Source organism: Linepithema humile, chromosome 4 (genome assembly GCF_040581485.1).
Source record: "Linepithema humile isolate Giens D197 chromosome 4, Lhum_UNIL_v1.0, whole genome shotgun sequence".
Taxonomy (NCBI): domain Eukaryota; kingdom Metazoa; phylum Arthropoda; class Insecta; order Hymenoptera; family Formicidae; genus Linepithema; species Linepithema humile.
The window spans coordinates 7,908,677-7,936,136 of record NC_090131.1 but is presented as its reverse complement, the minus strand read 5'-3'; the positions used below and the strand labels follow the sequence as shown (position 1 = coordinate 7,936,136).

At 30.1% G+C, this 27,460-nt stretch overlaps 2 protein-coding genes across 5 annotated transcripts; one reads left to right on the top strand and one right to left on the bottom strand.

Annotated features, from left to right (window-relative positions):
* The first annotated feature begins 3,921 nt into the window (after positions 1-3,921).
* LOC136999643 (peflin-like) lies at positions 3,922-9,151 on the top strand. Of its 2 annotated transcripts, none has more exons than XM_067354076.1 (3): positions 3,922-4,081; positions 7,868-8,042; positions 8,157-9,151. In XM_067354076.1, exons 1-3 carry the CDS (start codon positions 4,070-4,072, stop codon positions 8,504-8,506), a joined length of 537 nt encoding a protein of 178 aa, XP_067210177.1. In that variant the 5' UTR covers positions 3,922-4,069; the 3' UTR covers positions 8,507-9,151. The 2 variants fall into 2 exon arrangements, with proteins under 2 accessions (XP_067210177.1, XP_067210176.1); XM_067354075.1 differs by lacking the exon at positions 3,922-4,081 and adding an exon at positions 5,875-6,035.
* Positions 9,152-18,098: 8,947 nt separating this feature from the next.
* Positions 18,099-27,455, bottom strand: LOC136999642 (uncharacterized). Of its 3 annotated transcripts, XM_067354072.1 has the most exons (6): positions 27,357-27,455; positions 26,827-27,019; positions 21,666-21,796; positions 21,052-21,138; positions 20,619-20,892; positions 18,099-19,716 (listed from the first exon to the last, which is right to left on the bottom strand). In XM_067354072.1, exons 1-6 carry the CDS (start codon positions 27,384-27,386, stop codon positions 19,229-19,231), a joined length of 1,203 nt encoding a protein of 400 aa, XP_067210173.1. In that variant the 5' UTR covers positions 27,387-27,455; the 3' UTR covers positions 18,099-19,228. The 3 variants fall into 3 exon arrangements, with proteins under 3 accessions (XP_067210173.1, XP_067210175.1, XP_067210174.1); XM_067354074.1 differs by lacking the exon at positions 21,052-21,138; XM_067354073.1 differs by lacking the exon at positions 27,357-27,455 and having other exon boundaries at positions 26,827-26,998.
* Positions 27,456-27,460: the final 5 nt, after the last annotated feature.

Below are 27,460 nucleotides of genomic sequence, written 5' to 3'. Positions count from 1 at the left end.
AGGCAAAATCTCGAAATCACTGCAATATCGGGTCAACTTGCAGCGCATTTTCAATTTCAAAAATCAGTTTAATATTCTGAATCTCTTATGGGGATTGTATCAGATTATTGTATTAAACTGATAAGTTTCATTAAGCCACTGGCCACACTTTATATGCACTGTAGATGAATTTTGAGTACGAGTTTATATATGAAGAAACACGCCGCATAGCGGCGAACAACATCAAATTGCACTGCGCAGATTTTGCTCGATTTTTGCCGCCAATCTGACATCAAACTGCATTATACAGATCCTGCTCGATTGCTGCCGTCAATCTGATATCAAACTGCGTTGCGCAGGTCCTGCTCGGTTTCTGCCGCCAATCTGCTGTAATAATTTCGAGCAAATCCTACTCGGTTTCTGCTACTGATCTGCTGTCAAATTATGTCAGCAGGTTTTGTAACATTTCTGCTGACATTCTGCTATCATCATCTGATGTAACAGGTTTTGTATACAATCTGCAGTCTTTCTGCTGACAAAAATTTGTAGCAGACGTTTGGCAATATCTGTTCGAACAGACTTTGCTGACTGGGTAAACGTTCAGAAGACTAGATGACGTTCAGAATGCATAGCAAAAAATAGATCAAGATTCAACTTCTGTCAATTTCTGTCAATTTCATTTCCGTTCCACTTCCGATCAGCACATGTATTAATAGTTACGCAGTTAGTCTTGATTAGTCTGTACAATTCAAGCCGCAATTATAATTAATACAAAAATTCAATTAATCCAAAGGTAAGTTTAGATTTTAAGAGTTTTTTTAATAAAAATGGTAAGCAATTGCTTAAAATAATAGATTCTTTAACCTAACCCTAACATAACCTTAAAAGTACTTTTTTGTAACAAATAATTTCTTGTTTTAGAAAGCCGAGCAAGACTTCTGGCTTTTCGAGTTTATCTTCGAAAAATTTTTCAAAAATAATATAAAACATAGTAAAGTGACTTCAATTATCTATCAATTTTTATTTTTATTTTTAAAACATATTATTGGAATAAAAAATTAAAACAATAAAAACTTATAATACAATATAATACCAAACAAAACATCTTGGCTCCTCTCTTACAAGCTTTTTACCAGCTTTCTACTTACAAACTTTTATTTAAACTTAAATCCTAAAATCTTAAATCTTAAATCTACATCGATGTATTCGATGTATGATTTTTATTCCAATAATATGTTTTAAAAATAAAAATTGATATTTTTAACAAAATAATTACATCTGTAAAATTGCACACATTCTTACAATAAAATATATAATTCTAAGCATGCTGTAGTTCCTCTTTTAATGTTTCTATAAAAAGTCACTTTACTATGTTTCATATTATTTTTGAAAAATTTTTCGAAGATAAACTCGAAAAGCCAGAAGTCTTGCTCGGCTTTCTAAAACAAGAAATTATTTGTTACAAAAAGTACTTTTAAGGTTATGTTAGGGTTAGGTTAAAGAATCTATTATTTTAAGCAATTGCTTACCATTTTTATTAAAAAAACTCTTAAAATCTAAACTTACCTTTGGATTAATTGAATTTTTGTATTAATTATAATTGCGGCTTGAATTGTACAGACTAATCAAGACTAACTGCGTAACTATTAATACACGTGCTGATCGGAAGTGGAACGGAAATGAAATTGACAGAAATTGACAGAAGTTGAATCTTGATCTATTTTTTGCTATGCATTCTGAACGTCATCTAGTCTTCTGAACGTCTACCCAGTCAGCAAAGTCTGTTCGAACAGATATTGCCAAACGTCTGCTACAAATTTTTGTCAGCAGAAAGACTGCAGATTGTATACAAAACCTGTTACATCAGATGATGATAGCAGAATGTCAGCAGAAATGTTACAAAACCTGCTGACATAATTTGACAGCAGATCAGTAGCAGAAACCGAGTAGGATTTGCTCGAAATTATTACAGCAGATTGGCGGCAGAAACCGAGCAGGACCTGCGCAACGCAGTTTGATATCAGATTGACGGCAGCAATCGAGCAGGATCTGTATAATGCAGTTTGATGTCAGATTGGCGGCAGAAATCGAGCAAAATCTGCGCAGTGCAATTTGATGTTGTTCGCCGCTATGCGGCGTGTTTCTTTATATATAAACTCGTACTCAAAATTCATCTACAGTGCATATAAAGTGTGGCCAGTGGCTTAATGAAACTTATCAGTTTAATACAATAATCTGATACAATCCCCATAAGAGATTCAGAATATTAAACTGATTTTTGAAATTGAAAATGCGCTGCAAGTTGACCCGATATTGCAGTGATTTCGAGATTTTGCCTAATAAATTTATTAAAACATAAGTATTTTTTTTGTCCCAATAAAGCAAATATACATTATATACTTTGCATACCTCATTTACTACTTTTAATAAGCGAAACGAGAAATGTAAAATTGTAATAAAGCATTTAAATGCCGCTATTCCATTTAAATTGTGACGGCAGGTTCTGCTCGATTTCTACCGACAATCTGATACCAAATTACACTGCGTAGATCCTGCTCGTTTTCTGCCGCCAATCTGCTGTCAATCTATGTCGACAAATTCTGCCGACAGAACACGAGCTTAATGCGGACACAGATGGCACCGTATTTGCTGCCAAGTTCTGAACGAATCTGCTAGCAGGCTGCTAACATTTTGTTGACTGGGTATATATATATCTTCAGTACATTTGAATATTCAGTGAACATTTATGGAATATGTAAACAATATGTTCCTATTGCTGATTTTAACATATTCTGGGCAGGAATTTATAGAATATTCTTTATGAACAAGGATATTCTACAGACATATATAAATGATTTCTTCGAGAATATTTTCATAAAAATATATTTGATGCAACATAGAATATTCATACAATATTGTGTGTTATCTAGGTAATATTGTCTATTTAATTTTGTATTCTTGTGTTGGCGTGTGCCGCAGTCATAGCCGCAGCCGTAGCCACAGCCGCAGCCGTGGCCGCAGGTCGTAGCCACAGCCGCTGGCATTGCCCCACTTTTACTGCCGCTGCCGCACTTGTTCAGAAGAAATGCTAAAGTGAGAATAAGAGTACAGGATAACGCATATATGTATAATAATAGAATAGAAAGAGATAGTGGTAGAATGGAATGCGTAAACAATAACAGACGTACGCTGACAATGTCGTACATTTGTATGGATTTTAATGTAAAAAAAATAAAGATTAATTAAAGATTTAATTTCTAGGATAATTTATTTGTTGCTTTAGAAGTTCTGAAATTTTTTAAAACTTTTGTTATTAAGAGAAAGTGGTGTTAAGACGTAGGTATTCTAAATATTGTAATTAAAACTAGGATTTGAAAAAAAAGAAACAAAAAATTGTCAATTGTAATGAATTAATCGTGGCTGTGTCGTTGCAACAGACTCTTAATTATTTATAATTAAGGATAAAACGAAGTAAGACGTACACAATCATATTTCACGAGAGCAGAATACGAGAAATGGCCTATCGCAGAAATGTTGTTATTGCATAAAAAATATACAAGTAACCATTTAATCCAAGTTCTAGCCTATCCATTTTAAAACAATTGATCTATTAAATGATGTATTTTTTATTTATATTATTTTTATATATAGTAATACTTGGAATATTGCTTTATATGATATAAAGCATATGATATATAGCATTTTCGTTGTCAATGTACGCAACGTCACCTCATAAAACGGTTGGTGTTAGGCTTGGTGGAAAGGAGACGCAAAACATATATCCGGTCGCTTCTACAAACCGAAAGCCGAGCGCACACGGGCACGTGACGTCAGCGGGTCTCGGTTATTGCGTATGGAGCTCTCTAGGGAAAACTGGCAGCTCTGCCGTGAGCGCGCTAATAGTGCTGTGAACGTGTTTCAGACTGTAGTCAATGTTAATTAGAAAATTTTTCATAAAATTTTTGAATGGTTCTATTATTATATAATACTATTAGTTATAACAATATTTTGTAATAACAGTCTGAAAAAGGCTTTTTACGGCCTAATTTCTGTTTTCTCTGTATGCTATCAGGGTTATAGAGTTTCAGTAATGGCATATCCGGTAATACTGAATAATAGTTAAAATTGCATTTTATTTACAACAATAATATGGTAGTTTTGTGTTATTGAATTGCTTAAGATGTATGAATTAGTAATTTTAACATTTATTGTTATGGAAAATTGATATCTATTTTAATTTGTGATTTCCCAGGGAGAAACACAAGATCGGATATACGTCTATTAGATGTCGGAGCCATCTAGTCTAAAATAATGTCTAGAAATATCTAAATTAGATGCCATGTAATTTTGTGTCATTTATTTCCTTATACAAAATCAAAACTTAATATTTACACAATAGCGATGTATTGTTTATCAAACACTTTTCAGATTACAAATTATCTTTCGGCATCTAATAGATGTCTAATAGACTTCTAACAATAAGTAAATATATTAATGCAATATAGCCTCATCAGGATAAAAACACAAAAATTTTGTGGTTAAAAAAATAATCTCATAAAATGTATTTTCTAATATTAATATTTACTTTGTATTTGCGCGAATCAATTTCTGTCTGTCATGATTTTGGAGATTATAAAATTAATAATGATGTTTACATATATGGTCAATAGCTATACCTGCAAAAAGAAAGAGATAGCATTATGTCTGTCCTCTTTTACCCGAGGCTGCCAGCAGCATATACAATTAAATAACCCCCTCTGTCCTGGTCAACTTTTATTAAGGCACTAGATATGTAGGTATTCTCATCCGCCATTTTGGTTCCTACTAGATGGAGAATTATAGCGTATATAGTATAGTATAGCGTACATGTGTAACACGTCAATTATTAAAAATGATTCAGGACTTTTTTCGACTCATTTTTTGGCAAGGAATAACGCTATGTACTTAGTGGGCAGTCTTTAAGTGTCGCTCTGTGTACGCTATAATTCTCCATCTAATAGGAACCAAAATGGCGGATGAGAATACCTACATATCTAGTGCCTTACTTTTATCTAAACCATTTTTTTGTAGATACCGTAATTTGGAAGATATTTGGATCCATAGATTAAAATGACTCACCCTGTATAATTATAATCGATTATATATATATATATATATATATATATATAAAAATTGTTCTTTAATATTATATTATATTAATATTATATATATATATAATATTTTTACGGAAAAATTGTTTTAGTAATTTTGATTTTTGCGGGTGCTATATTGACCAATCAATATCGATCATTTATATGATTGGTTACGTTGCCTTTCATACCGCTCAGGCCGGCGTCACATAGAACCCGTAATCCGTAATCCGCACCGAAAGTCCGCAAAAGTTACTAGGGATTGCGTCCGTAACGTTACGTGTGTTTTATCTCCTTGTGTTCCATGGACCCGTAATTCCATGAAATTTCCGTAAAAGTTACTAAAAGTTACTAGTTATTACTAGTAATGCTTTTTTTAATTTTATTTATTTAACTAAATTTGACGATTTAATTAAAATTTTTGTTAAAATTATAATATATTCTGTAGTTTTTTTATGAATAAAATACAAATAAACAATTATAATTTGTTAAATAAAAAATAGTAATACCGTTACGTGTGTATTTACGGCTCCATGGGACACAAGGAGAAAAAACACACGTAGGGCGGTATTCATAGTCCGTTCTTATAATCAAGATCGTCTTAAGCACGAACTTATATTCACTCTCTTTGTCAGACACAATCTATGTGTGACGAAGAGAGCGAATATAAGTCCGTGCTTAAGACAATCTTAAATATAAGAACGGACTATGAATACCGGCCGTAACGTTACGAACGCAATCCCTAGTAACTTTTGCGGACTTCCGGTGCGGATTACGGATTACGGGTTCTATGTGACGCCGGCCTCAGGCTCAACAAGTATTGCCGCGCGAATGCCGTAACCTATTCACGTGTTCACGTGCTGTGCTGTCTTGTGTCTCGTGTGTGCTGCTATAAAACAGTGAAAAATGGATAATGAAAAGAAACCGGTAAGTGCACGATTTTTTTCCCAAGGAAAAATTGATTGTGCTTTATCTTGTGATTTAATATCTTTGTGTACTTTAAAGTAAAGTATTACGCTTTTAGGTTAGTTCGCATTTGCAAAAGTTCGCGTTGCATCGCATTGTACACTCTTTAGTTCTTTTTTCTCTCCAACGCCTGAATATAACGTTCTTTTCATTTTAAGTGCGAATTGTATACAAGTGTACAAAATAGCAACGCAACAATAACAAACCTTTTGTTTGTTTTACTTCTAATAATGTATAAACTCAATTTTTAGATTATACTTCTTTATGGCCGGTTTATGCTTCGGTCTTAATCTTAATCTTAAGAGTTGATAACGTAGAATGCCATAAGGGCGTTTATACTTCCCTAGTCTTAATCTTAGTCTTAATCTTAATCTTGGAAAGATCCCATCTTTTAACTTTAGTCCCTAATGTCCTAAGGCCGGGCCAATGAGGTAAATCTGACGTCCGACGCAGCACGAAACCGCGCGAAATAATGGTTTTCGATCCGTGTATATTTAAAAAATTGTTCCTGATCGTATTCAATATTCAGCATATCTTTCATTAAAGAAAAGAAATGACCAGTTTCGTGTCTTTTTCGATTCAGTGGCCGAACAGCGTATCTCCGTGGTTTTCTTTTATTTTTTTTTTAATTTCTTAATAATACACATGCTGCATAGGCACTTGATAACAAAAGTGCCATTCCAAACATTAAAGTTTTTTGCCGCTGACGATTCATTTTAACATTCACTATAATTTGCAGCACCGGGATCTATTACAATTTGTGGTTAGGTTAGGTTAGGTTTTGTTACATTTGCACATGCGTAGTCCGAATTTCCAGGGAAGCATAAACGAGTCCTTAAGATTAAGTTAAGACTAAGACTAAGATTAAGATTAAGACCGAAGCATAAACCAGCCATTAAAGATTTTGTCAACTTTGTCTTATTAAAATTTTAGATCTAGAAAATATTAGATTATTTTTTATTTTAGAGTATTAGTAAAATTAAACTTAACAAATTTTATAATAAATATAATTAAATATTGTGTATGTATTCGCAAAGAAATTTGAATAATGTAGAAATGTATCGTATAATATATTCTACTGTAGTAATATAAGTACCTACTTTAGAAATCTTATAAATATTATTATATTATATATATTACAATTATGTACTGTGTTAAATGTATATTATGCAGTATTGTTTTAAGGCTCAGTGAAACATATACTAAGAAAAAATACAGCATTGTAGTGTATGCGTCAAATGATATTAAAGATATAAATGCGCAAGCATCCTACAATGCTGTATTTTTTCTCAGTATATGTTTCAGTGATCCTTAAAACAATATTGCATATTATAATAAAACAATGTACTTATGTACTACATATAAATAAATCTGACATTACATTACACGAGGCTATAATTTTGACAGTTTATAAATATATATTAACAATCCGTTGGGTTAAGCCCATATCAGACTACGTATTAAAGATTGAAGATTGGAATTTAATTAATCAGAACAGAAGACTAAAATTTCTTTGTTCTGTTTAGTCAAATTTCAATTTTAATTGTTAATGCATGGTTTGATACGAGCTTTATATAAGCTTTATATAAGGCGTCTAATCAACATTTATAAGACATCTACAAGACGTCTAATAGATGTGTCTAATAGAAACCATTTCGACGTCTACCGAGATGCAAAAATCAACTTATTTTAGATCTATCGAATAGACGTCAACTAGACATCTATTCGACTTTACGTTTCTCCCTGGGTTGTTTATAATATATATGCTATGTTTATTTTTTTATTCCTTCAAGAATGCAATGTTTGGTTCTACTGATTCTGGATCTGAAATAAATCCTGATGTTCGACAATGGTTCTCAACGGTGGATAGAGATGGAAGTGGACGAATAACAGCTAAGGAATTACAATCAGCATTAGCTAATGGTCAAGGAGGTACTTTTTCTGATACAGCATGCAAGTTAATGATTGGTATGTTTACAAATTTTAAAAAATATATATTAATTATTTAATTAACCAGAATATATCAGATACTAAAGATAATAATTGATTAATAATAATTAGAGAAAATTGTTTTATCTGTAGGTATGTTTGATAAAGAAAAGAACGGCACTATAAGTGTGTTGGAATTTCAAGCTCTTTATAATTATATAAATGCTTGGCTTGGTGTTTTTCGTGGTTTTGACCATGATAATTCAGGCAGAATACAAGAAAATGAACTAAATGCAGCTTTAACACAAGTGGGTTATAGACTTGGTCCAGGGTTCATTCAATTTTTCATAAAAACGAGTGAAAATCTTCAAAATCTTCGTGGTCATCAATCTATTACTGTTGACCAGTTTATAGTTTTATGTGTTCGAATACAAATCCTGGATGAAAGATATATAAATTTCCTAAATAAATTTGCGAAAAAGTTCGAAAATCTAAGAAAGTAGCTATGGCGTTCTGAGAATATTTACACAAAAGTACCGCAAAACTACCGAAATTGAAACAAGATCTTAGAAATTCTTATTTTTTTGTATAAAATTATAGCTTGTAATAGAAAATTGTAGTTGCTTGTAGAAATGTGCAAGTTTTCGTTAATTCTTTTAATTTTTTGTAAAAATTTGCAGTTTGTCGTTTATTATTTTAAATATTTTTAGTTTGTCGTAGAAATTCGATGGTTTTCATGGGAAATTGTAATGTTCGTAGAAAATTATAATTTTTTTCGTAGAATTTTGAAGAAAGTACGAATTTCTACGAAAACCTCAAAATGATTTTTTTATATATAATATTATATAATTTTTTTACGATAACACTATACCAGAGAGAAGACTGAGAGTGGACATGCCCGCATTTTTCGTGTTTCTGTGGGCTAGCGCCTCTATGTGCACAAAACGTGCACATTGAACTACGTAGCCAATGTCCACGAATCCCGTAGGTAATGTCCACAATCTTTTGGGTCTCTTCCGTGCTATGTCCACGACTTTTTGGTTCCGATATGTGCTATATCTACAAAGTGTCGGTAATGCATACTTGTAAAACATGATTATGTATATCAATCAGATTTGAAATATAAATACACACGTATTGTAAATACATGTATTGTAGCATTTATTTTTGCATTTACAGTTTATTTAGCAAAAGATCAGTTATTTTCAATAACCTGTGTAATTTGAAAATGTACATTTAAATTATTTTAATAAATTACTTCTATAATTTTGTGTGTGTGTGTGTGTGTGTGCGTGCGTGTGTGTAAATAAAGTATTGCATTTTTGTCAATATTCAAAAAGATGATAAACTCTTATAGATATTTTATACAGTAATGACCAATAACTTATTTTGAATAGTAAAAGCCAGGGTTGGGCGTTTACACGTAAACTATAATAGATGTAAAAATACATATTAAACACGAATGCAAGCTAGACAGTAAAAATAATCTTTTTATTTATAATTTGAGAGGACTATAGTCATGAACCGCCGCAAGCAAGTATGCACCGCACAAAGTTCCATTTAACAATTAAGTTTTAAAATCTAATTCTATATTCTTAACACTACACATACACAAAATTTTGTGTGCTTGTTCTGGAAAACTTTAATTTTTTCTAAAACAAATATTGTATATCAATTGAAAAAAACCGTGTCATAAAACTTGAAACTATATTGGTCGGATCGAATACTTGTTTATTTTTTAAAATATGACTACCCTAAAAACTGCTCTTTTTAAAAATTGTGTATTTACCAATCCTTTATAAATCAGATATTGTCAAAAATTATTTTAAAAATGTTATTTATAAAAGATTGATAAATAAAAATATGCAACAAAAATGAATGAAATAATGAGACAACAAAGGACTTTTTGAAATTTTTTAATTTAGAAATTCATAATTTACAGTTCAATATAACAGAATCGTAAAAAAAATTTGAAACATTGTGGTTTATAATTACAGAAAAGCAGGTCATAACAATTCTTTACACGATTTTACGTCACAAAATTATTCGCTCATGCTATGAACCGACTAAAACAAATGCAGTCTACTAACTTCGATGGGTATTTGTTTCTGATTGTTGCTTAAGATAGTCAGTATAACATAGAAAAGCATTCAGTAAGCATCGATTTCAATTTTTAACTTCTCGTTTCAATAATTCATTATCATGGGCAGAAAAAGCAAAGAAACAAATCTTGAAGTTAGGAAATTAATTATTTTTTATTGAAAAAATAGTAAATCTTTAAGAGAAATTGGAAGTATTGTTTGTAAAAGTTATTTGACGGCGCGATACGTTATTAAACGATACGAAGAAGAAGGACGAATAGAAAATAAAACAGGCCGTGGTAGAAAGAAATTATTAAATTCCTCAGAAGAGCGTTTGTAGTTAGGAAAGTTAAAGAAAATCCGAAGATAAGTGCTCCTCGAATAAACTCACTTCTTCAAAATTTCTCTGAAAAAGAAGTTTCCCACGAAACAGTTCGAAGAGTACTACGGAAAAAATTCGCAAACATTCTATTACAAGCAAAACTGAGTTGCAAAATAGATTACAAAAGGAATGGCAAAAAATAGACAGCGATTATTTGAAAAAAATAATAGGATTGATGCCAGAAAGACTTGCCGAAGCTATAAAACAAAAAGGGTATCCCACTAAGTATAAATTTTATTAAAATAATAATTTCTACAAAATAAGCGAATAATTTTGTGACGTGGAAACGTGTAAAGAATTGTTATAACCTGTTTTTCTGTAATTATAAACCACAATGTTCCAAATTTTTTTACAATTCTGTTATATTGAACTGTAAATTATGTATTTCCAAATTAAAAAATTTCAAAAAGTCCTTTGTTGTCTCATTATTTCATTCATCTTTGTTGCATTCTCGACTGAGCGAATAATTTTGTGACTTACAGTATATATATATCATCGACAGTCCTGAAAGAGATTATAGTTTTATAAAACAATCTTCTAGCACAGTTCTCGGAATTTGTTGAACATTTCTGCCGATTTCCGCGATATACGCCTTCTTTTTTCTCCACACCGCGCTCGCTGCAGCCGCTAGGATCAACGTCGCCGAGCGTTAAGAGCGAAACTATTTAATTTTGAGTGAATTCTTCTCCTTATTTATTAAAATTTTAAAAAATTTATTAAAATTTATTAAAAATAAATTTATTATTAAATTTATTAAGTGAAAATATTTCAATAGATTTCCACATCATCCATGAGGTACTAATGCTGACGCATTTTTATTTTCAGTGGAGCGGACCTACTGGAAAAACCACTTTTAAAAAAACGCGGCAACATTAGTACCTCATGGGTGACGTGGAAATCTATTGAAATATTTTCACTTAATAAATTTAATAATAAATTTATTTTTAATAAATTTTAATAAATTTTTTAAAATTTTAATAAATAGGGAGAAGAATCCACTCATAATTAAATAGTGCCGCTCCTAACGCTCGGCGGCGTTGACCCTAGCGGCTGCAGCAAGCGCGGTATGGAAACAAAAAAAGGGGTATACCGCGGAAATCGGCTGAAATGTTCAACAAATTCCGAGCACTGTCCTGGCAAAACAAGTAAACAGCAAGCATCTCGGTAAAAATTGAGATAAATACGCTACGCTCATAGTCAGTGTGCAACGGAAAGTCTGTGTGTTACCGTGCAGCTTCGTTTCACATTTCTCATTTTGCAATATTATCGTTTTATAAAATATCGTTTTTATATTTTCTTTTATTTCTGTTTAATTGTTATTTAATTTGGGTGGAGTTCCGATTAGCGGAACCCTCCGATTTTTTTTTAACTTCACTATTTTATGTAGTTTGGCGCGCTGATTACGAATATGATAATGAAAATTGCCGACTAGGTCATTTTCAAGGTCAAAACAAGGTCAGAAAAAGTGAAAAAATATCTTTTTTTAGATTATTTCGAGAAATATTGATGTAACAAAAAAATGTTTCAAATAAAAGTTGTAGTTTTTGTAAAAATACATCATTTATGTCCTATGCATTTTTTGTGTAAAACTGATAAATTTCGAGAAAATTGACGTTAAAGATTAAAAACTTTGGTAAACAGGTAGGGGGGGTTCGGGGGGACGAAAAAAAGAGGGTTAGGGGGAGAGAAGTCCCCCCGAGGGGGCAGAAGGCAGAAGGCGCTAAAGGGGCAGAGCCCCTCCCCCCGCCTATTACATGGCTAGTCACTATTATAAAAGTTTAAAATAACTTTCAAACACAATATGCTCTTCACCTTGCGTAGGGGTTTTGCTAATCTTTTCAGTATCTAATAATATTTAGTATATTGTAGACTCATACTTTTAGTAAGACGAAGATTTAATTCATATAAACTTTCTGCGCGCACACACCTTGCGTTGGGGTCTTGCTAATCTTTTCAGTATCTAGTATTTTTAGTAGGTATATTGTAGACTCATTAGATTTTTAGCAAGGCAAAGATTTAATAAATATACATAAATTGTATACGCACACACGCCGCTACATTCTTGAACGGCATGCGCATGCAAGCTAAGGCCTACCTGTTTACCAAAGTTTTTAATCTTTAACGTCAATTTTCTCTAAAATTATCAGTTTTACACAAAAAATGCATAGAACATAAATAATGTACTTTTACAAGAACTACAACTTTTATTTGAAACATTTGTTTGTTACGTCAATATTTATTGAAATAATGTTAAAAAAGTGATATTTTTTCAGTTTTTTAATGTTTTGACCTTGAAAATGACCTTGTCGGCGATTTTCATTATCATATTCGTAATCAACGTGCAAAAATACAAAAAATAGTGTAGTTTCAAAAAAATCGGAGGGTTCCGCTAATCGGAACTTTATCCTTTAATTTATATAGTTTTTTAGTTTTATATTTAAAAAGTTTATGAAACATATTTAACATTTATTAAATAAAGTATAATAAATAATCAGTGGACAATGGAAACAATTTATGATAAATGTGCTTATAAAAACTGTCGTAACGGACGATATACTACAGGTTCACATTTATTTAGATTTCCATCAAAGCAAGATGCAAGACAAAAATTATGGATACGCAACAGTGGTAAGTTTTGTTTATAAGTTATTTTTTAAAAGCATACTTTTGCATATTTTTGAAATCGTGTTTATAAAAATAAGAAATGTTTCTTTAAATGATATAAATATATCCAATGATAATGTGTTGATGTATACACATTTAACAGCAAAATTAAAGCATCACCCGTTCTGCCCTCTAAATTTTAAGAGAATTTATAACTTCGTCAAAAGTAGGCATAATAAAATGTTTTGAGAAGCATTTTACAACTTGAAAGCTTTACTTTTGAGATCAGTATTTTAGTAAATGACTTACTGATTTTTCACAAAGCTACATCAAATATAAATAGAGATGCGTCAAATTTTAAACTTTTTTACTTTGAGAAGTTCCAATGCGTGATTTATAAATCGCATACAAATACGGTTTACATTATTTGAAAGCGTAAATCTTTATCTTTAATTTATTTGTTTGAACGTTGTGCAATTTTTTCAACAAATTATTCAATGTTAAAGTAAAAAAAATCATTTTTGCTTCAATATTAACACTTTCAAAAGCTATAAACCGCATTTGTGTGCGATTTTTAATTTATGTCATGAAACTTTGCAAAGTTCATACAAAAATTTTGAAATTTAACGCATTTTGCATTCTTTATTTGTATCCGTATAGTTTCGTAAAAAATCAGTAACTTGTTTAATAAAGTACCAATCTGAAAAGTAAAGATTTCAAATTTAAAATTTGAATATGGAATATTTCATTATGATCATTTTTGACAAAGTTACACTCATTCGAAATTTGCCTATTTTTAGAGAGCAGAATGAGTGATACTTTAAGTTTGCTGTCGAATGTATAAGTAAAAGTAGCAATCTTAAATTTGTTTACAAAATGATTTAAAAATGATACTCTTAATTCGAGTTTTGATATCTTGTGGAGCAAAGTTATTTGATATTTGATTTTTAATAGGCTAAAGAACGTATTACGAATTTATGGATAAAATAAATTAAGACTTTTGTTATTCTGATATTTTCCTGGTAATTATATATTGCGCAATAGAAAGATGATCTCGGCATCTTTCGCGCATCAATATGTATTTTAGTGCTTGCTGAATATGTAAAGATTTCACAAAAAATTAAACTTTTTGATATAAGAAGTTTATAAAAAAAAATTAAAAAATAGTTAAATAAAGTACAATATAAGCGCGTGCGGATAAGATCAGCGGGATTTCGAGCCCAAGCACATCTCACGCACACACGAAACGCTGTACTTGTGTGACGCGCGCTCGGCTAAAAATAAGTTCAGCGGGTCGACCGAGCGTAACAGATAGATAGAATTGACGGCCCGGATCAAAGAATTCGCCCAGCGCTTGAAATCCTGTAAAAGTATTGTCCAAATGTCTTAGAGCATGAAAATTTTGAAAGTCGCAACATTAATTTTTTTAAATATAGGCTTGTAGAGATCGACGAGACGGAACTTTTTTCTATTTGCAGTTTTTTTGTTTGATGCTTATTTTTAATAATAAAAATAAAAAACTGAAAAATTTTTATCCCCAAATTCAATAAGATTTTAAGATATAAATCGTCGTAATTTGGCCAAATTTTATTGAAATTGTTTGGTATACGCATGCAGTATAGTCTAGTGATGCCTACAAAACAATAAAGAAACTGAAAATCGCCTATTGTTTAATAATAATTAATTGCAAATTGAGGCCAATCGGTAACCATGTTTTTTTAGTTTCGCCGACAAAAAGTATCGAGGGAACTTGAAATTTGGAACAACTTCCAGTGATACATTTGTTCCTCACTACTGAAGGAAGATTTCTGGAAATTTTCAGATTGATTTATTGAAAATTTGCGGAAATATGCATTTTATAAGAAAACATGTGACACCGGCAATGATAGCTTTGTGAGCGCTGAGCACCATCAAACAGCGTACTCGCCGTTCGGATTTCCAGGACTCGATTTTATAATGATTTTTTAATGGTTATACATTTGAACAATCGCTCACTTCCCACGAAATATCGAAATAATGAACTATTATTTATACGGTTTCTTAATTAAATACTTTTATTATTATTATTTCGAAATATTTCACATACACTCCAGAGACGCGGTTTTTAGGACGATAATAATTTAACAAATAACAATAGTTAAAGTTGTAAAAAATTATTATAAAATCGAGTCTTGGAAAACCGAACGACGAGTACGCTGCCTGATGGTGCTCAGCGCTCACAAAGCTATCATTGCTGGCGTCGCATGTTTTCTTATAAAATACATATTTCCGCAAATTTTCAATGAATCGATCTGAAAATTTCCAGAAATCTTCCTTCAGTGGTGAGGAACAAATGTATCACTGGAAGTTGTTCCAAATTTCAAGTTCTCTCGATACTTTTTGTCGGCGAAACTAAAAAAAACATGGTTACCGATTGGCCTCAATTTGCAATTAATTATTATTAAACAATAGGCGATTTCAGCTTTTTTATTGTTTTGTAGGCATCGCTAGACTATACTGCATGCGTATATCAAATTTCAAACAATTTCAATAAAATTTGGTCAAATTACGACGATTTATATCTTAAAATCTTATTGAATTTGGGGATAAAAATTTTTCAGTTTTTTATTTTTATTATTAAAAATAAGCACCAAACAAAAAAACTGCAAAAAGAAAAAAGTTCCGTCTCGTCGTTCTCTACAAGTCTATATTAAAAAAAAATTAATTTTTCAAAATTTTCATGCTCTGAGACGTTTAGACAATACTTTTACACGATTTGAGCGCAGAGTGAGTTCTGTGATCCGCGCCCTCAATTATTATCTCATTTATTATTTGAAAATAAAATAATTATGTTTTGAAAGTACTTTCAAAATATTTACTATTTGTCAATCGTTTTTCATTACTTTATTTTAGGAAATATTAAATTAGAAAAATGGACTGTCAATTCATTTCGTCGTGCTGGTCTGTGTGCAGATCATTTAATGCTAACTCATTTAAGGGAGAAGGCAAGAAAACATTAAAACGCGATGCTGTGCCAATTCGATTTAATAATTTGATAAATTTAGAAGAAAAATCTGAGGCAGCTATGGAAATAGGAGAGATGCAAAGAGCAAAAAAAGAACAAAACCAAATAAAAGAAATGGAAGAAGTAGGAAATACATATAATAACGCAATTGCAGGAACATCATTTAATATCGATCATAATGATAAAATAAATAAGCAATTATTAGATCGATTCAAACAAACTTATCTTCCAGCAAAATTAAATTTTGACAAATCATTAAAAGAGGAAGATATTACAGAATGGATGCATTTAGAACCTGTAAGATATGGAAACATTGATAAGTGTGATCTGTTAATGACAAAATTGTGAAAAAAAATATAATCCAGAAAAGATAATTAAAAATTTTAAACGTGAAAATATTCGTTTGCGGCAGACTATAAAGCGTTTAAAATTGCGTTTACAACGTCGCCAAGTACCTAAGAAAAAAAAAATAAAAAAAATAAAAAAAAATACAAAATTTAATTAATGAACAAAATCTGCATCCCGTTGCAAAAGCAATGATTAATTAACAACTCTATACTCCACATGCGGCATATACAGAGAAAAAAAAAAACTCTTTTGAAATAGCTTTTTTATTATTCGGCATCTGCATTGCGTCGTTTACGAAAGGCAGGTTGCAATTTTTCTGCAGAACGAACTATTAGAAGATGGCACGAAGAATTTAATATAATGCCAGGATTTTGTGATGTTATATTCCGCAAATTGCAGGAAAAAATTTCAAAGTTGCCTGTAGAACAAAGAGTTTGTGCTTTAAAATGGGATGAAATGTATATAAAATCATATGAAGAATACTCATTTAGTCTGGATCAAATAGAAGGACTCGTTGATCTTGGACCTTTAGGAAGGAAAAGTGAAAGGACAAAATGCGTATTTGTATTTTGTGTGGATAGTATAAATGCGCTTCATCCATGGCGTCAACCGCTAGCATATTTTCTCCCAGGAAAGTGTATGAAAGCGGAAGAAATAGTGATTTTAATGAAAGAATGCTTAGATATATTGAGCAAAACGGGTGCTGATGTACGACTTATAACGTGCGATCAAGGTCCATCTTATCAAAGCGCTTATGCTCAACTTGGTGTGCACTCAGATAAGACATATTTTATACATAATAAAAAAAATATTACGCATCATTTGATTTTCCACATTTGGTAAAAAGATTGGCAAGTTTGTTAAGAAAACATAAATATTTGTATTGCGATGGAAAAATAATAGCATCATATCCCGATTATAAAATAACATGGTCTATTGATTAAGTATGTACTGATTCTCCATATGTGAGAACAATGTACTAAAATTTTCATACACTTTAAGTATCTCGAACCAGAGATCGGTGTACAAAGTTAACTGTCTCACGTAGACTAATAAATTAATTTCTTTAAGAAAAATTAAAATTTCGCACTAACATCCCGCGACGGCTCTCAATGCCCTTCTATTATATTATGTGATAGCTATCATTTGAGCCTTTCCTTTATGTGTTAGATTGTTAATTAAAAATGTATATCTTTGTTTATTTTACATTATGTCGTAATTTTTCGTAAATTGTACTCTAAAATTCAAGATTACAATTTGCACACTTTCTTGCGACGGTTCATAACTATAGTCTTCTTAAATTATAGATGAAAAGATTGTTTTTACTGTTTAGCTTGCATTCGTGTTTAATATGCGAGTATTTTTGCATCTATTATAGTTTACGTGTAAACGCCCAACCCTGGCTTTTACTATTCAAAATAAGTTATTGGTCATTATTGTATGAAATATTTATAAGAGTTTATCATCTTTTTAAATATTGACAAAAATGCAATACTTTATTTACACACACGCACGCACGCACGCACACACACACACACACACACACACACACACAAAATTATAGAAGTAATTTATTAAAATAATTTAAATGTACATTTTCAAATTACACAGGTTATTGAAAATAACTGATCTTTTGCTAAATAAACTGTAAATGCAAAAATAAATGCTACAATACATGTATTTACAATACGTGTGTATTTATATTTCAAATCTGATTGATATACATAATCATGTTTTACAAGTATGCATTACCGACACTTTGTAGATATAGCACATATCGGAACCAAAAAGTCGTGGACATAGCACGGAAGAGACCCAAAAGATTGTGGACATTACCTACGGGATTCGTGGACATTGGCTACGTAGTTCAATGTGCACGTTTTGTGCACATAGAGGCGCTAGCCCACAGAAACACGAAAAATGCGGGCATGTCCACTCTCAGTCTTCTCTCTGACTATACTACATACATCGAAGAGACGGCTTATAAGAAACTCATAAATATATTATATATAATATAAAATTTATCGTGTCTATTATTTTTTCAGATTTTCTTCGAATGCTATTATATATATCCATATCACCATAGAAAATTTTTACAATTATATCCTATTGATATTTATTATATTATTCACAAAAAAAACTTGAGAAAACAATAGACGATTATTCTTCTATTATATATGTGCTAATATTTTCTTCAGTCGTTTTTGAATATATGTAGTATAGATCACCCTAAAAAAATTATATAAATTATAATTAAACCATTGTGAAGTTTTTGTAGAAATTCGTAGTTATTATTTCTTCAGAAGTCCTCAGAAGTCTACGAAACAAATAAAATTGTCTACTAGCTGTAAATTTATATATATAATAGATATATAGAAATAGAACACATATTTTTATATATATTATTTAATTTGAAAAGAAATTACAGATGTCTTTGCACCACAACATTTTATTTTGTATGTGCGCAAATATTTTGCTTTTAATTTTTAATAACATAAAGATACATTATTTTTCTGATACTGATTGCGTAGATAAAGATTCTAGGTAAAATAATTACTTATATAATAATCCATTTGGAACGTAAAAACTGATAAACATCAACAAATAAATTACGTCTATAACGTCTTGTACAAAACAAAACCTAAAAACTCTACTCATTCGAACTTATCACTGTTCGTTCCAATCAACTTTATGTTCTTTGGTTTTTATTGCAACAATAAAATAAAGAAAATGCCTTGTCTTGGCTTTTCATGACAAACATCATCTATAAATAAAACCTAAAAACAAAAATAATAATATAAAATACTTATTCCTTATCACTGATGTCCGATGAATTATTACGCAAATTCTTTTCAAATTTTTCTTTTAATGCTGATGCTTCTTCGGTCATCGTTTTTTTATCGGTTATCTGACGTAGTTTTTTGCGGGCTCCTGTTATAGCTTTATTAAATCTTTCGTTTATTTTCCTCCTTTCCACTTCTTCATTGATTATGTGTTCGGGAAGTTTACGCGTTTCTCTTAACCATCGCTCGTACATATTTACTACAGCCGCTTTCTTCTGCGGAGTCAGTTCTTTGTACGGTGTGTTTACTGCTGAACGTACGACTCTATTTGCCAGGATTTCTATGCCCCAGGCTGCGTATGACAAGGTATTTAAAACTTTTCCATTATCTTTTTCCCGCATAATTTCATTATACACTTCTTTCGGAATTATGAAGTTGTCATCTTCATTATTGTTGTCCATGATAGATATATCACTATTTGCCACATGGTGTTGATGTGGCAATGTTCGTCCTAGAAAAAAATATGGATACATTATATAATTTTATTATTATATAAAACATCGTGGCTGATTCTTTTTAAAATCAGACCAAAAAAGCTGTATTTTGTAAGTCATTTGACATTTTTTTATACGAAATATGCGGAAGAAAGTAAGGACGTATTTCTTTGTGTGCCAAAACAGATTGATTTATCGATTTATGAATTATTTAATTTAATTGGAACGAATATGTATACTCTGTTTAATTATAAAATATTATATCTAGTTCTATTTGTAGTACACAGTGGTAAAAAACTCATTTAATAGCAAAAAGTATACAATGTATTAAACTATTTTATAAAATTTAAGTTGGACCGCGCTTGAATTTAAATTCAAGAAAAAATAGCAAAATATAATATCCACTCTAAAAAAATTTTTTGTTTAATTAAATGTAGAATGTAATAAAGTTATGTTTAAAAAATTTTCGGGTAGGATTTTCAATACTGATGAATGAATTTTAATTTGATTGTTTATAACAATTATAGCAATTAATTATGTTTAAATACAAAATAGTTTATTAAATTATATACTTTTAATTTTAAAATGATAAATGATGTTTTTCATCACTGTATAAAACAGAATCGGATATATCGGATAAATAGAATCGAATATATTATATTTTAATTATTACCAAACAGAATAAAAATTTATTTGTTGAACTTATTAAACAATTCAAAATTTGGTTAATGAGTTTATTGACAAACAAAAATAATGTTCTTACTATTTTGCATATATTTTATGTAAAAAAATTAAATGACTTAAAAAAACACGATGTTTTAAAATCGCAATTTCTGTCCAATTTCAAAACGAGTTAGTAATATAGACATATTAGAAATAATTATTATCTTTAAATAAGTTTAAAACTTATCCATTTTACCTTTTGCCAACTTTAATTGTAGGAGGAGATCCACGATTTGCTGCCCTGTGGCTTCCGTCAAGGGAAAAACCTTACTTTCTTTTAGTTTCGCGTATTTTACTGACCATTGCTTCTCTTTTTCTGCCGTTTCCTCAAGTTGCAGTTGACATAAATGCAGCTTTTCTTGGCAGTGTTCCAGTTCTTCTCTGCATTCTACCAGATCTTTAGAATATAGTTTTTTTTGGCTATTCTCACGATGGATATTTCGTTCAATACTGTGCTGCATTTTACTTTCCTACATAAGAAAATATAAATATAAGCTAATAAAGAAAAAAATAATACTAAGACTGATAAATATAATAATTTGTAAGACTGATAGACATAATAATAGTAAAATGACGTTTTTATAGCATAACAAATTATTACATAAATTGTAAACAATTCTAAATGTTACCTCATTATTTTTTCTGTATTTTTCCATACTTTTTAAATAAGCCATTAAAATATTTTGATTTATTTGTGACGAACTCTTTTCTTTTGCCTAAAATATAGAATTTTTGAATGAATTAAAGTTATTTTAATTTGACATAAAAAATAAAATAATAATGTCATAAGACAGAAGTTTTATATTAAAGATACTAAGAAGTGAAGAAGAAAAACCATTTTGTCACAAAAATCGATTTTTTTTAAATAATTTTTTCCTACAAGATTGCTCTTTCTAACAAGTTTTGTAATTTTTATATAATATCAAAAATTCCAAATGTAATATTACAGTGATTTTCCGGAAATGATCAATTTAAAATTATTTTTTATTATTTGTCATTTCAATCTTTTGAAGCAAAATCTACTTATTGGTATTGAAGTGCTACTATTAATATGCAATTATATGCATTTATCAATCACGAGGCAGACACTTGATAATATGCATTTATATTTTGAAATCGAGTATACCGGACTAATCAGCCAAAGTGTTTTTCGTTATTTATATATTTTTTTTACAAAATAAGAAATTTTATGTCTTAAAAATTGTTATGACTCCATTTTTTTTTAATTGTAAATTTTACTTACTTCTCGGCTTTTTTTCTGATTTGACAGTTCTTTTTCTTTGTCACTGGAATTATTATTACTGGTCTCTGCATCGGAATAATTCAACTTCGGTATACGCACTCGTTTCCCTTGTAATAATTCCTCTTTCGATTCTGATGAAATAATAAATTATTTATCCTTAGAATTTCCGTTGTTAAGGGGATGCTGGAGTTACCGGCCGGGCATTATATTTTTTCGAACAAAAATATCTTTTTATTGGTTGCATAGAATTGTAAATCCTTTTGCAGAAGTAAAGTGTACACAAAAACGGAATTCGGGCTGCTTGACTTTATTTGGAAAAAAAAGAATTAATAACAAAATTTGTTTCTATTCATTAATTTCTATTCTGCTCTTAGGATAACATATTGTATAGAGCTATTTATTTTCGTTTTTCATAAAAGTTTAACAGTTTTAAGACGCTGAATAAGAGCAGCCCGAATTGCGGACTGCAGAATAGAATGTTATGGAACCATTAAAATTGGGCTGAAAAGTCTAATGTAAAAAATACCTCATAAAAAAACCTTTCCAAAAAATTGTTTTTTTTTTTAAAAGTTTTCCTCATAAAAAACCTTTTCAAAGAACTGTACTTTCAAAAATATATTATATTAAAAAAAAGTTTTTCTCACAAAAAACCTTTCCAAAAAAAGTTGTATATATCATAAAAAACTTTTCAAAAAGATTGTATTTCCAAAAATATATTATAAAAAAATCTTTTTAAAAAAATTATATATATTTATTATAAAAAATCTTTCCAAAAAAATTGTACTTTTAAAAAAAGTTGTATATATTAAATAAAAATTTGCTACATATTCTGTCTATAAAAGAGGTGATATCAGAAAATGACGCCAAGTTTAAATAAAGAACCTTTCAAAAAAAGTTGCATGTATATCTAATTATTTATTTAAAAATGATATTTATGTTTATATCTAGTTAATTCTTCTTAAGTATACTTTTTAAAATAATTGCATCTGTATCTAGTTATTTTTTTTATATCTGTATCTAGTTAAATAAAAAAATTTTTTTAGTTTAATCAAAATAAAAAAATATTACAAAATTTCGCAAAAAACTTGGCGCTGCTATAAAATAGCCTTCATTGCTCTATAATATTTTAAGATGTATAATAATATTTTAATAGCCTTCATTGCTCTATAATATTTTAAGATGTATAATAATATTTTAAGGCTATTTTATAGCAGCGCCAAGTTTTTTGCGAAATTTTGTAATATTTTTTTATTTTGATTAAACTAAAAAAATTTTTTTATTTAACTAGATACAGATATAAAAAAAATAACTAGATACAGATGCAATTATTTTAAAAAGTATACTTAAGAAGAATTAACTAGATATAAACATAAATATCATTTTTAAATAAATAATTAGATATACATGCAACTTTTTTTGAAAGGTTCTTTATTTAAACTTGGCGTCATTTTCTGATATCACCTCTTTTATAGACAGAATATGTAGCAAATTTTTATTTAATATATACAACTTTTTTTAAAAGTACAATTTTTTTGGAAAGATTTTTTATAATAAATATATATAATTTTTTTAAAAAGATTTTTTTATAATATATTTTTGGAAATACAATCTTTTTGAAAAGTTTTTTATGATATATACAACTTTTTTTGGAAAGGTTTTTTGTGAAAAAAACTTTTTTTTAATATAATATATTTTTGAAAGTACAGTTCTTTGAAAAGGTTTTTTATGAGGAAAACTTTTTAAAAAAAAAACAATTTTTTGGAAAGGTTTTTTTATGAGGAAAACTTTTTTTTAATATAACAAGGCGTGTACTTGGCGCTCTTTTTTTACCTTTTTAAAAAAAAAAGGTTTTTCTGTGAGATATCATTTCTTTTTTTTAGTAAAAATAATTTTAATAAATATGATTCTTTTTTTTTAGTAAAAATAATGGTAATAATATCCCACCATCACTCCCGTCATATTTTCAATACGACGATCCTCTTTTTGATTATAGAAATCTTAATTTATACAAACCTAATAATTTTTTTTTATATTTTACAACATGTTTTATAAGAAAATTATTAGTGATCATAAAAACGGTATAAAAAACCATCTGTATTTCTAAGTTATTGCGTTTTTTCATATATAAAAACAGATTACTTTTGATCAAATTTCTGTAAGAATGACAAAAACATCTTTAGCACCTCTAGGCCATTGTCTTTTTTTAATTAGCGTATCGTCAGCTTCAATCCAAGTGTTAGACATTTCTTCTCTATAAACATTACCTGCCGATTCCACCAATGTGCACAAAGTACACTTTCTGTCCACTAACTACAGAATACTAACAAGGGAACGTTCACAAGTGTCCCCTCCCCCGATTTGATTTTCCTTGAAATATGTTGTAAAACATACAATTTGAGAAGACACGTATTTTTTTATAGCGGCCCTAACTCAAATTTAAGGGATCAAACACTCCTTTGAAAAAAAAACGATTTTTTTCTTTGTGTGTAACTATCGCCAAAACCGTAGGAGATAAAAAAATATTTCAAATAGAAGTTGTATGGCTTGTAATGGACTTTATAACTGTGTAGTTAAATTTTCAAAAAATGAAATTTTTTTTAATTTACCTCCACCCCTTGTTATTATTTTTTCGAATTTCAAAATTTTTGTAATGACAAAAGTTGTAGCATTTTTTACGCTGAATTCAACCATATATGATTTTATTATGTTTCGAAATCACATCTTTTAAAAATGAGTCATCAGTATCACATTATATGCGTCGCGCTGCATGACCGTTTATACCGCACTTGTGTTGTGCATAGTCGCAAAACAAATATAAAAATGACATGTTATTATATATTTGAGAAAGAAAAGTTAACTAAAATTGTTGCTAAAGCATCTCTTTCACATTACACTCTTATAGATAATCGCTGCATTTCGTGCGCAGCGCGTTGTTATATGCAAGTTAGCTATCAGCGCATATTACACTTTGAAGTTTTGCTTGCAGTGACCACGGGAAAATAATTTATGAAACGAAAACAGTGAATGAATCAATCTATTCAACATATATCTACCCTGACTCTACCTTCTTGGCCCGACTTGACTGAGAATGAAATAAAATATAAAATTCTGTACAGTTTACTCTTTTTCAATAATTTTAATATACTGTGATTCTACATGCTATTACATTCCACTAAATTACTACGATTTTTTTAAACTATGGTATATAAAATGTATATTATAAGTATAATTATAATATATATAAATAAGCTTATATATATATAAAAGCTTATTTATTGTATCAATATATTATAATTATACTTATAATATACATTTTATATTTCAAGATTTTATATACCATAGTTTAAAAAAATCGTAATAATTTAATAGAATGTAATAGTATGTAGAATATATCGCAGTATATTAAAATTATTGAAAAGGAGTATGTACAGAATTTTATTCATTGTCAGTCAAGTCGGGCCAAGAGAGTAGAGTCAGGGTGGATATATGTTGAATAGATTGATTCATTCACTGTTTTCGTTTCATAAATTATTTTCCCGTGGTCACTGCAAGCAAAACTTCAAAGTGTAATATGCGCTGATAGCTAACTTGTATATAACAACGCGTCGCATACGAAATGCAGCGATTATCTATAAGAGTGTAATGTGGAAGGGATGCTTTAGCAACAATTTTAGTTAACTTTTCTTCCTTAAATATATGATAACATGTCATTTTTATATTTATTTAACGACTATTGCGCAACACAAGTGCGGTATAAACAATGCGTCATGCAGCGCGACGCATATAATATGATACTGATGACTTATTTTTAAAAGATGCGATTTCGGAACATAATAAAATCATATATGGTTGAATTCAGCGTAAAAAATGCTACAACTTTTGTCATTACAAAAATTTTGAAATTCGAAAAAATAATACCAAGAGGTAAGAGTAAATTAAAAAAAATTACATTTTTGAAAATCCAACTACACAGTTATAAAGCCCATTACAAGCCATACAACTTCTACTTGAAACATTTTTTTATATCTCCTACGGTTTTGGCGATAGTTACACACAAAGAAAAAACTCGTTTTTTTCAAAAGGGTGTTTTACCCTTTAAATTTGAGTTAGGGCCGCTATAAAAAAATACGTGTCTTCTCAAATTGTATGTTTTACAACATATTTCAAGGAGAATCAAATCGGGAGGGGACACTTGTGAACGTTCCCTTTAAGAGTGTTGTCAGCATGTGTGTTGCTACACTTCTGCACTTCAAGACGAGAAAAATTTTTTTTATAAAGAATACTATTATTTTGATATACACTATCTCTATTCGTCTCCACAACACGTTACATATACATTTTACGACCGATATTAATTATATCAATGTGATTAGTATCATCAAAGCTGCGAGCTGACAGGTCTGAGCGCCGCCATGTTGGAAAAGGACAGACATCTTTTAGAAAAAGAAAGGAAAGAAAAAAGACGCTCTTATGCGGGAATTGACATTTCACGGGATGTAGAAAAGGACAACCATGTCGCATTTTGATGCTTCTAGTTGACAAAGGAAAAACTTATATATTAGAGAAGGATGACGAACAGACGACGACGACCAAGCTTACATAGATTTCGGCATATTTCGACTTTGGCAAACTTTGGCAATTAATATATTTTTTTAGAAAGCATGTACAAAAAAAGTAAAGATACTTTTATTATGTAAATCGCATGTGCTCTATTGATTGAGCCTATTATAAATTCGATCGGTCCACGCATTATTGAGATATGAAAATCTCGACTCCTATCAGCTCATGTGCTCGCGTAAAGATACACGGTCGGTCTTGCGCTGCGCGTGAACTTGGCGCGAGACACTACCGTGTCTCTTGATTCTTGTCCGACTATTTATACATACGTGTGCGTCCAATATCGGTATAACAGATGAAAAAATAACAGAAGATTAGTTCCAGGATAATATCAGAGAGGCGCTATACAATAATATGCGAATATATACACGCATCACACATACGCATACACAATACATTCATACTTAGATTATGACTTATGCCGATAATATCACTCTCATTTTTAGTTCCATCGAAATGATGGCGCTTTTGCGTCGGAGTTCGTCAGGCACTCCAGCATCCTCTTAATACTACGAAACAACAAGATCAAAAAATGTATACAAACCTGCAATTTTTGTCACCTGACACGGTGTCTTTTGCCTATTGTGAATGATGTAGAACACTTTTCTTTTTGCTTCTTCACTATCGTCAAAACGGTCGAGGTCAAATTTTAAAATGTCTTTGATTTGTACTTGTAAGTGCGTTTTTGTTTTGGTGAGAAAAACGTGTGCCCACATTTTTATTCTTGCAATAAGGCCCTAAGCAGAATTGCTGTCTTGTAAAACTCCAGACATGAGACAGTATTGTGCGTTACGTGTCTTGAAGTACTGTCTTATGCTTGGAGTCTTATAAGACATTCTGCTTAAGGCCTAACTATATAGATAGACAGCGACCAAAAGAAACCGGCACAAACGTCTATGGCCGCACTATTATTATAATGCAAGGCTTTACCGACGCGACCGCGTATAATGCCTACTTGAATATTAATTATCAGGACCGAAGGTAAAATAATATAAGGATGCAAACACAATATAAATAGAATAACGATTAATACCGTTAACACTCGCGTACAATAACTAATATATATATACGCACAATCGAAAATACATAAATAAGAAAATACATAAATCAAAAAAGTGACGAGCGCAGGACTCACAATAGCGGATCAGGACTCGCGGCCTGCATCGTGCTCGTGCTTA